This window comes from Notolabrus celidotus, chromosome 18 (assembly GCF_009762535.1).
Source record: "Notolabrus celidotus isolate fNotCel1 chromosome 18, fNotCel1.pri, whole genome shotgun sequence".
NCBI lineage: Eukaryota > Metazoa > Chordata > Actinopteri > Labriformes > Labridae > Notolabrus > Notolabrus celidotus.
In genome coordinates this window covers 4,129,132-4,141,057 of record NC_048289.1, presented here as the reverse complement: position 1 = coordinate 4,141,057, position 11,926 = coordinate 4,129,132, and the positions used below count along the sequence as shown (strand labels likewise).

The 11,926-nt window shown below is 38.0% G+C and overlaps 1 protein-coding gene across 1 annotated transcript in view; it reads right to left on the bottom strand.

Annotated features, from left to right (window-relative positions):
- The window catches only part of LOC117830542 (ras-associating and dilute domain-containing protein-like), a 43,838-nt gene extending 33,304 nt beyond the window's left edge, over positions 1 to 10,534 (bottom strand). The window contains exons 1-4 of the mRNA XM_034708699.1: positions 9,953 to 10,534; positions 4,917 to 5,113; positions 2,596 to 2,770; positions 213 to 445 (exon numbers count right to left, since the gene is read on the bottom strand). Coding sequence (XP_034564590.1) covers positions 213 to 445; positions 2,596 to 2,770; positions 4,917 to 5,113; positions 9,953 to 10,128 — 781 coding nt within the window. The 5' untranslated portion in view covers positions 10,129 to 10,534. The remainder of the gene's footprint in view (positions 1 to 212; positions 446 to 2,595; positions 2,771 to 4,916; positions 5,114 to 9,952) is intronic.
- Between the last annotated feature and the right edge of the window lie 1,392 nt (positions 10,535 to 11,926).

The window sequence follows — 11,926 nt, the reverse complement described above, 5'->3', positions numbered from 1 at the left end:
AGACATATTAAATACGGTTTGGTTTGTGTGGCTTGGCTGATCTTTACTAGAAAAACAACGTGCCAACAAACCACACTCTGAAAACTCTGAACTTTAACTCTGAAAGTGCTGCTCTGCACGCTGAAAGCTGCAGATGGGAAACATGCAGACAGTGTGGGTGTGAAATCATCTGTCACTGCAGCAGCCTGAGGCCACAGTCACACACACTGTACCAGCAGTAATGGTGTCTTTGTCCTTGGCCGTCTTCTCATCCACACAGCTCTTCCTCTGGAGTTCAAACCGTCTCGCCAGGCCCTCTCTGGGTTTCCATAGTGACTGCAGGAGGAGGGGCTTCTCATTCTCACCCACGACTCGGAAACCCTCTGTCTTCCACTGGTGATCAGCGATGGAGCCAATAGTGTCGCAGAGAACATAGGACTCTGCTTCCCTCTTACCCAGGCCATATCTACGAGACAGAGTTTGGTTGTAAGAAATAATCATACAGACACAAAACATTACACTCTGAATTGATGAGAGCGGTGTTTATAAAGTTGTGCTCACTGAAAATAACAGACACATTTCTCCACATGAAGCTCCAAAACTTAATAAAACGTTGTGTGAATTTTTAAAGTAACTTTTTTATCACATTTAAAGTAATATTTGTGATCTTTTTCACTTTTTTTTGTTACTTTTGTCACAGGTTTTATTGTTTGATATAAATGTTAAATTTTACATCTAAATGTTGATTGTTAAATCTAAATGTTTGTTGAATCTAAATCTTAAATCTTATATCTACCGTGAATGTTAATTGTTAAATCTAAATGTTGAATGTTAAATATAAATGTTCAATGTAAATGTTAAATGTTAAATATAAATGTTTAATATAAATCTAAATGTTACATTTGAAATATAAATGTTCAATGTTAAATATAAATGTTCAATGTTCAATGTGAATGTTCAATGTGTATGTTAAATGTTAAATGTTAAATATAAATGTTTAAAGCTAGTATTGGTAGTCACAGAACACTAGCATGGATTTGAATGTAGCATTTCCTCAGGACTCTGTCTATCATCCATCATTTGGCTCCTGATGGCAGGGATTGGTTGGTGTTTTCCCAGGTTTAATCCGGCTGTAGATAGCAGCTTTTTTTTACCTCTTTTTTAAGAACACATTATGTATTGATTACCATCGGCACATAAAGATCATTTTAACCAGTAGAACAAAAAGTGTATTTAAATCTGACTACCAACCCCAGCTTTAATATAAATCTAAATGTTGAATGTTAAATATACATCTAAATGCTAAATCTAAATAGCTATTATGCAAATTCACACTGCGAAAGTGTAAAAATAAAAGCCTCATAAAGAGACACAGATATCCCAACTATAGTCTCTTAGTACTGACTCCTACAGGTTACCAGCTGGACTTCCCTTCGTCCATAATGTGCACTGATTTAGTAGAAAATGTTGGAAAGGCAGTTTTTGAGGCCATTAACACTCAGACTCAGTACTGACCCAGTCTATGGTGCAGACAAGCTAAGTTGGTACTGCTAAGTCTGTATCTCTTTATGAAGCTTTTATTTTGGTACTTCCACTACGCAGCAGTGTGAATCTGCATATTAGCTTAATATTTAGGATCGCAGAGCAACATTTAACATTTAACATTTAGATTTATGGGTTTTATGGCTGATATGGGTTTATCAGAGCTTGTTTGAATACAAGACCTTTAGCAACTGGAGGTTAGGGTGATGACAGCACTGAGACTTCAGAGTGAAGCTTTTTGCTGAATTTAGAGCTGGATGAGAATATCATCTGAGGCTTTGACACGTTGTGCATCTTGATGCTGTTTGGATCTAAAAAATCCTGATCAGAGCAGCTGTAATCTAAAACAGTCTCAGACCGGCTGACTCAGGTTTTTGAGCAGAACACATCAGGAGTCAGAGTTGAAAGTTCTTTCATGCTTTAGCCAAACCTCCACTAAATAAGATATCTTGTAATGATATAGCTAAATGTCATGCTACAGTGTAAACTTTCACTGAGGGAAAGAGAAGTGATTTACTCTGTCCTCTACGAGCTGAAAACCACTTGCATTAATCATTCCATTATGTTGTTGGCTGAACGTAAGCGAGGGCTGACAGACACTGGCTCTCTGGAGAGAGGCTGCCTCACAGCTCTGGCTGACGCTGAATGTCTTCACACAGATCTGTGGTTTGTTCAGACTCTTTTCAGAACAGCTAAAGGAACTTTTGCTCAATCACAAACTGTATTCTCTAAACTACATTTACAATAAACAGAGTCAAGTTGGCTTCCTTCATCATTATGTACTAACCATAAAAACGTGCTTTTCTTTCATCGTCTGCCAAAGTCCTGAGCATCAAGGACTCCTCTGACTGCTTCAGTAATCAAATGATGTGGCACAAAGGTGTGTTGCAGCATAGGAAGCATGTGGACGGACTTAATATAACTCAAACACTCAAATACAGAGCAGACACATATGGCAGACAGACACACACACACACACACACACACACACACACACACACACACCTACACACACACACCCACACACACACACACACACACATACACACGTGCTGAGGTAACACATGGCCTTACCGTTCGAGGGCCTCTTTGACCAGCTCCCTCGCACTGGAGTGAGTGGTGGCCAGCACGCTCTTGTAGTGCGCCCCCTCACAGATGTCATTTCCAAAGATCTTCAGGATCCCTGGCGCAGTCATCTGATTGGACAGCTCGGACGGGTCGTCGGCTTTTAAAACATCTGCAGAGATCACTGGGTGACGACACAGGAGAAAAGCTTCAAGGATTCATGCTTGTATATTTTGTAACAGTGATAAATGTTTCCCCTTTACCCCGACACAATGTGAACAACTATGTTCCTGACTGACACTTCTCATACAAGTAATTTCTCAATTTACTCTAATCTAAAAAGATCAAACTCGTGAACCAGAAGTCTTGTGATTTGTTTGAGAAAGAACTCAATCTTATATTTTCAATAATGCAACCTTCTTCTTTTAAGATAGTCCCTTCCTGTTTATCGCTCTCAGCAAACAAACTTGCTGTCTTCACATAAGGCATAAGGGCATTTCTCTAATTTTATTTTATTTTCTGGTATTTATCAGATTTTAATTTATAGATTTCATTGTAAAAATTGGATTTTATTGTCTGATATTTACCTGATTTTATTTATCTGATTTTATTATATTTAATTGTAATGGATTTATTTCATTTTTGATATATATATATATTTTTTTTTATTTCATTGATTTTATTGCAATATTTTAATTTTATTTTTCTGAAATGTATCTGATTTATTTCAGTACTTTTATTGATACGTTTTATTCTGATATATATTCTATTTTTTATTGAATGGTTTTTTTTATTCGTCTGATATTTATCTGTTTTTATTTGATTGATTTAATGTAATTATTTGATTTGATTTTCTGATAATTATCTTTTTTTATTCTATTTTATGATATTTATCTGATTTTATTTCATTTAATTGTAATGACTTTATTTAATTTTTCGAACATTTGTTTTATTTTCAATTCATTGACTTTATTGCAATGCTTTTATTTGATTTTTCTAATATTTATCAGATTTTATTTTAGTACTTTTGTTGTACTTTATTTTTCTGATATATATCTTATTTTTTTCTATTTAATGATTTTATTTTATTTCCTGATATTTATCTGATTTCATTTCATTTTTCTGATTTTATATAATTTTATTTATTAATTTTATTGTAATGATTTTATCTTATTTTCAAGTATCTTTTATCACTTTCCTATATCCTGTTTTAGTCTTGTTAGGCCAGAATACATCTCATAGATACTTTAGTTTATGGTCCCACTCTTCTCTTTCAGCTGTCAGGGAGGGACACAGGACATCAGACGTACCGCTCTGTCAACATGAGGCACCAAAACTTCTTATCGCATAATAAAGACGGCTCTTTAGCGTTAGCTGGAGCATTATTATCATCGCAGAGCTAAACAAAGCAGCAACTTCCGGCCGCGAGAATTGAAACCCATGCAGAAGTGTTAAAAACTGCAATTCATCAAGTGTCCACTTGAGGCTGGCTCCAGAAGTACACATACACACCCATTCAAAGAAGACGATCTTATATAAACATGTTTACAGTCTGGTACAAAAAACAAGTGTAGTCTGGATAGCTCATTTCTCGATCGGCACACACTGTACGGGGTGATGAATTTTTTCATAGTGCAGTCATTTCTATAATATTAAGATTACGGGTCCTCCATTATGAGAGGCACAGCTGACTTGATTGACAGGCGGGAACACTGTAGCTGTTGGCTAGGAGGCTCAAAGCCCGCCTCTTCACGTCACACTAGCTCAACAGAAGTCATGTTGAGTTCAACATATCCAATATGGCTGCCGTCGACGATTGGCTTCAAAACAGCGCTTCAGAGACAGATGGGTGACTTCATGGATACTACGTCCATTATTTATACAGCCTATGATTTAAACCCACCAGCTGATCCCAGAGAGCTGCAGGAATGACTGTCCATGAACCGTGCTGTCATCACTTGACCACAGGGGACATTAATAATCATCCATGAGAAACGTTTGGACAGGGTGTCTGAAAGCTGCTGTTTTACCGCTCCTATGACTGGATATGATCAGAGCTTAATCAATGACAAATCACGTCCAATATTCAGAAAATGTACAGAAAGATAAATCAGAGTATTTCTAACGAGGATAGAAAAAGTTGTAAAGTCATGGTTTAATGTACATGAGACCCAAATACATAATCAGGAGGCTGTTCTTGATTGGGTCTTTGCTGTATTTGAAGTTCAGGTATAAAACGAAGCACGAGTGACCTTTGATCAACATGTTTATTACAACAACACCTCAGGACAAACATACAAGAAGAAACGTAAGGAGTGTTTGTGACGTACCGCTGCCTTTTCTGGGCTGGATGGACAAGGAAGACCTGATGCCTGCTGTCAGTGCCATGGAGGCTGGGCTGGAGGCAGGGACCCGGAGGAAGACTCCTGAGAGGCGGTTGGTGTGGCGGCGGATGCGGCCCTTGCTGGGCTGCCTGATGGTAACACCCTCAGCTGACCTGCTGCTTGATGAAGTGGACGAAGCGGATCTGGTGGATAGAAGAGAAAGATATTAAGATCTACACTGAAGAAGGCTTTGAGAGTTACCTCCACCTCTGACTCTGTTGCCCCCACACAGGGAAAGAAGCCCTCCACCTCTCCTTCTACAAAGGTCAGAGATATTCTCACCCCGAAATATGAAATAGAAAGGAGAGGGAGGGATAAGTGGTTCAGAAAGGAGGAGTATGACGGGAAAGAAGCTGAACCAGAATGTAAAACAACAGGATTATGATCTGTCATTTATTAAGTTAAGTGTTACGAGAAAGAAGAAAGCTTTTAGTGTGAGTAATGTGAATAAACTAAACAAATAATCCACAATATTTGCTCCAATCAACATAAACAGAAACTTGTTTAGATTACAACGGTGAAACAAATACCTGCAGGTCTGTCCTCAGCACAAGTCTCCTTCAGCATGCCTCCCTCAGCTCCCTCAGCACATTGATGAAATAAAGACGTGTTGTTTCACTTTAACCAAGCCTGTAAGCTTCTTAACACCACGGTTCAAAGGTTCTCTGCAGTGACGCCATCACTCAGATATTAGGGTTTTCTCAATAATGATATTGTGGGAGCTGGATAAGTCTGTGGGAGAATTATAACAGCGCCATGATGGAAGTGACTGCGTACCAGCAGACTGTGAAGGCTGACTGTAATATACGACCAGGTTTATACACGACACAGCTGAGGTCAGCTGTGGTTACACAGGAACATTTGAACTTTCTGCTCTTTGCTAGTTTGGCTTATTAAAGGTGCAGTGTGTAGAGTTTAGCTGCATTTAGCAGAACAGACTTGGAAGAAATATAATATTCGGAAGAATATTTAAACCATAAACTATAAATAATGGACGTAGTATCCGTGACGTCACTCATCTGTTTCTGAAGCACTGTTTTGAAGACAATTGTTGGTGGCAGCCATATTGGAAATGTTGAACTCAATATAACTTCTGTTGAGCTAGTGTGACGTAAAGAGGCGGGCTTGTAGCCTCCTCGCCAACAGCTACAGTTTTGTGGCCTGTCAATCAAGTCAGCTGTGCCTCTCATAATGGAAGACTCATAATCTAAACATCTTCCAAATTATGTGCCGATTGAGAAATGAGCTAGCTAATGAGCCAGACTACCCTCGTTTCTGAACCAGGCTGTTAACATGTTTATTTCTGCTGTAAAGAAGGAGGCAAGGACGACATGCTGGTATTGAGGTGCAAGCTAAGAAAAGACGACATCGATCTGTCCTTCCACCCACCGTTACGGGGAATGTAAGATCTATCTACGATAAGGTCGACGAGCTAACCCAGCACCAGAGGGATTACTGGCAGAGTAGCATCATGCTAACAGAGCTAACACCAGACATGAACGCCACATTGGAAGGATTATGCCTGCTGTGGACGGACAGGATACAGGAGAGCAAGACTGAACACACTGGTGAAGGCCAGCTCAGTCCTGGACCCTGTGGAGGTGGTGGCTGACAGGAGGATTATGGCCAATCTGTCGTCCTTGATGAACATTTCTTTTTTTAGATATATATTCTGATAGATTAGATATATATTGACATAGAGTGGTGTAGACCTCCTATGTTTATAAAAGCGTCTTGAGATAACTTGTTGTGATTTGGCGCTATACAAATAAAGATTGATTGATTGATTGATAAAGATCGTCTTCTTTGAATGGGTGTGTATGTGGTTTCTGGTGTTTCTGCAGCCAGCCTCTAGTGGACACTCGAGGAACTGCAGTTTTTGACACTTTTTTGGCTTCATTTCTCGCGGCCGGTTTGCTTAGTTTAAATGTAAGGAAGCCCTGAAAGACCTTAATTAAATACATTTTATTTTCTCCATTATCTGGAGAAAACAAAGCTTGTTATCTTGTTATTGACTTATTTTTCTGGTGATAACAGGATCATTTATCTGGTTTTATCCAGAGAACAAAGCTCGTTTTTGTATTTTTAGTCTTCAACCTGTAATATAAATGTCTCGTAACAAAATGTATTTTCATTCTTTACTGAGGCAAAATGTTCTAAACTATGTTTGTGAAGAAAACAAAAAACTAAACAATGAAAGAAACTGATAACGGGCCTTTCCTCTTACATGAAGTGATTTGGTTACAATATGTATAAATGTGCTCCTTTATATTTAGTACAGATGCCCTAAAAAAGAAAAGATTAAATACCTTTTATTTTCTCTGTTTTCTCCTCTTATTTTTCTCCTTATCTCCAGAAAACAAAGCTTGTTATCTTGAGATAACAGAGAAATTAAAATGTATTTAATCATGTCCTTTTAGGGATTCCGTATGGACTAGTGTATCAACACCTGAATTGGCGTTCCAAATGCAAATATGAAAACAAAAGAGGACAGAAAGTTTACAGTGAGAGGTCCGATTCTCTGGAATGATCTGATCGAGGAGATCCGGTCTGCTGAGTCAGTGATCTCTTTAAAACAAACTTTTATGGCAGAGCCTTTCCTAAATTTAACCTAAACTTAATTTTATTCTACTTGATCTTAACTGTTTAAAAAAATCTATTCAAAAATAATTGTATTCATTTATAAATAAATTAATATATACAAAATATGTAATAATAATAATAATAATAATAATAATAATAATAATACATGGTAAAATAAGAATATATCTATATTTTTTAGCTTTCCTTTTTTTATTTCTTTTTTTCTCATTATATAGATGGTAAGTAATGTAGAAAATGTGTCAAGCTGTGAAAAAAAAAAATAAAAAGTTCAAAAATATAATCTTATTCCTTTAGAGTTCTTTTAAAGGATTTTTATGTCTTTTAAAATATGTTTTATTGCTTTATCTTGACTTGTGTGATTTTAAAACCTGCTTGTTTTAATTTGCTGCCCATGGAAAGCACTCTGTAACCCATTTTTTGTAAAGTACTCTATAAATAAAAGATAATTATCATCATTTGTGCAAAACAGATTGTATTAATAGATGTTTTTGAAAATGAAGGATCCTACTTTTTATGCATCACAGGAGGTTCTTGTCCTCAAGGGCCACTGTCCCTTCATCGACAGGAGGGGTGAGTAAGGGACCATTTAAAAATCAGACCACTTGATATCACTAAACATTCTCATTTCTGCGCTCTGTGAATAAAATGAGAAGTGTGACTGTTTGTGAAAGGATTAAGAGGTGCATTTAGCCTCTCCTTTAATTCCTTCAAGCTCCTGCACAAACTTTAAGTCTGACACTTAACCATCTCGGGGACACCGTGGCTGGATCAGGGAGCTGTTCCATTATGTTGATATCACATATTAAGCATCTCAGGTTCCTTTCTATCGGCCCTTTGGAGTGAGAAATTAAAGCTCCTGTGGAAAGTCTCAGTTTGTGTTGCTTTTGGCGCCCAAAGCAGGCCTCTCCATTCTGTCTTTGTTGATGCTGTACATGTGTTCAGTGGTGGAGCCACGGGATGGAAATCTGATTGGCCACAGTGAAATTCTTAACCATGATTGGCTATTTGCCTTGTCAGAGGCATTACTTATGTTAAAATCAACTATTTGTGTTGTGTTTCAACAGGCTGCAGAGCCTGTTGAAACACAACACAAATAGTTGATTTTGCTTTAATGCTTTAATGTTGACTTTGGACAATATTTCCACTCTGTTGAGTCACCTTTTAACCTTGTAAAGCACTTTGGCCAACACTGGTTGTTTTAAATGTGCTATATAAATAAAGTTGACTTGACTTGACTTGACCTTTTAACGATAAAAATCTACAACCATCTAACATTTTTTAAATTATTTTATACATAAAGATCAAGTCAATGCGATTATTGGAGATGACCCTCCTTGGTTTGGGGTAAACCTCTTATGTTTACCAAACTGGCCACCACTATAAAAGTCAGTTCCCTAGTTTGGCCACCTGAGTCAAACAGTCAGAAGGTTTTCTGATGGGAAATCTCATCCTGCGGTCTATCAATGGTAAATTGCGAATTGTTGTATCAATACATCAGGTAGAGGTGCCTGGTGTCTGAAAATTCCCTACTGTAGCTTTAAAAAAAACATTTGAATAAAGGCTTATTCTGAATGCTGGTGTTTCTGTGATGAAAGTTTAATGCAAACACATATTTCTCAATGAAGCCCCCACAAAAAAGAGAAGGGTAGAGTTGTGTCTTATGTGTAGCGTTTAAAATTTTTGAAAAGGGAATTTCAGACTGGTTTTTGTCACAGCATCCATTAAAAACACATTATAAGGGAGGCTAGTGTATGCTGTTATTTATTGTTTTATTAGATGTTATATGGTTAAAATATATAACGAACTGGGCTTCAAAAAGTTAGAACTCTTGTAACACTGCCTCCATCCTCCATTCTACTTTTACTACAAGTATTATGCAACCAAATAATCATGGCTGACAGTCATGGATTAAACTAGGTAAATGCAAGACTTTGATTCTGTTATTTTTTTAAAGTTAAAAATATGTTTCAAGAACATGTTTTCCCACACTGGAATCCTAAACATAACTAAATGCACACAGCTCACACTGTGATGGGTTTGGTTGTAAGGATGCTCCAGAATGTGTGATGGTTAACTTAGTGTTCAAGCAGTTCACAGAATGAGGGAAACCTGTTTTAATTCAAGACTTCAATATTCCTTTAAATGTAGGAGTGATTGATTGAAAGGTGCTGATGAGAAGTTAAAGAGCAGCCTCTATGAGTCTGAGGCACTGTGAAATCAGCAGGACCACGACACAGACTGGAGTTCCTCAGAGGAGATGCTAACACAGAGAAAAGTCACCACTGAAACTCTTCTACTCAGTCAAGTCTTGACTGGCTTTAAAGCATGCATTAGTTCAAAGTGTAAAATCTATGTTCTTCAGTAGTTTTCGTACTCACTGCTGAGAGCCATCACTCGTCTTCCTCCCCACCTTCACAAACCGTCTCTTTGGAGAAGCTGCAGGTATGATCGGAGGTCTTGGAGGAAGAGAACGCAACTCCTCAGAGGAAAGCTCCATCTGATTCATCCCTGTCTGCTCAGAGAGCGGATTCTTCCGCGAGTTTAACTGTTTCATTTAGTTCCAAATAGAGAGAAAGTGTTCCTATTATAGATCCCCTCAGGCTGTGACACATACACACACTCATTCCCGGGATGTTTCAACCGGGACAAGCGGCACGGAGCCATCCAGCTGCTGCTTCATCTTTACGCACTCCGGAACAGGCGCCGCAGATGTTCCCGGACTTCATCCAGCTGTTGGGCTGCTGTAGCCGGGCTGTTCATCCACCTACGAAGGCTCCAGCTATACCTGAACACTGTTTCCGGAAACTGACACATATATCAGCAAAACTCAGCTGACAGGTCAAAGATGCGCAGAAGAATGCAGCTTTCTGTGCGTGCTGCTGCTGTGAGGACGTTTGTTTCAAATTCAGAGCGAACCCGCTCTCCAGATGTGCAACGACGACGCAAATGCTTGGAGGTGCCAAGTGCACAAACCCGCCCACCCACAAAACCTTTCAAAATAAAACCCAGAAAAAGAGTTTCATCTCTTTATTCAAACGTTCTTTTATTTCTCAGAGTTTCTGCTGAGGAACAACTCGGATTGAGTTTGAGAGAGTTTATTGTCAGCAGCAGAGAGGAGGTCCTGTGCGCCACCAACCAACTGAACCAAGTACTAAACACTGCTGCGTTCAGGACTCCATCTTCTGGCTGTACAGAGATCACAACTGAGAGTCGAGGGTTTCTTCAGCAGTCACGGTCAATACGAGAGATAGAGTAGGATCAGTGGTGACTGCCAACATATACGAAAGAAAACGTGCTATAAAGTGCACTCTTGGATTCCACTGGCTTCTCTGGTGCCCTTGCAAGGGAAAATGCATGAAAAAGTGCTCTCTGGGTGCCCCAACTATGCAAAAAACGCAAAAAATGCCTTCCTGGATGCCCATGTAGTTCATTGTGTTATGGTATATATGTAATAAAATCAACAATATAGAAATAAATTAATAGTTTTGTGTTTTCCTTTTTCATAATTCTATTTCCAGCACATAAATATTCACCATAATGCAGGAATCAAGTGGGAGGACCCCAGACCCCCCTCTTGTAAACGCTGCCTCAATACATTTAAATTCACCCTCAGTGAGTTCCAGATGTTTAAAAGGAGGTGCCCTCTTTTGGGTTTTCACCCCTGCCCCTCAAACAGCCTGAGCATGCCACTGAATAGAGTAGAATATGTCTTTATTGTCATTGTAAATCGTACAACTAAATTAAAATGCAGCCAATCATCAGTGCAAAATGATGCATTAAAAGGAGCATAGTAAAAGAATAAAATCCAATCCAATCCACTTTGTTTATATAACACATTTAAAAAAAACAATCAAGTTTAGCAAAGTGCTGCACTGTGAGGTTAAATAAGCTAAAACACAGAACATGAAATGCTGTCGGAAAATAAACTAGAATAAATAAAGTAGTAGAATAAAGTTAAGTAAAAGAATTATAATAAAACACATAAAACACTTTAAAGAATAGTTAAAAACACAGAAAAAAAATCAAATAAATAATAATAAAAAAAGTTTGGACACACCTTCTCATTTAATGGTTATTATTTATTTTAAATATTTTCTACATTGTAGATTAATACTGAAGACATCAAAACTATGAAATAATCTGGTTTTGCCATAATCTGGATTACAACAGTAGTCAAATAGTGCTATCCATTGTGTACTAACCCTACCTCTGAACAACACAACTGATGGTCTCAAACACATTAAGAAGGCAAGTCATTCTACAAATGAACTCTTGACAAGGCTCATGTTAATTAGAAACCATTCCAGGAGACCACTTCATGAAGCAGACTGAGAGAATACCAAGAGTGTGCA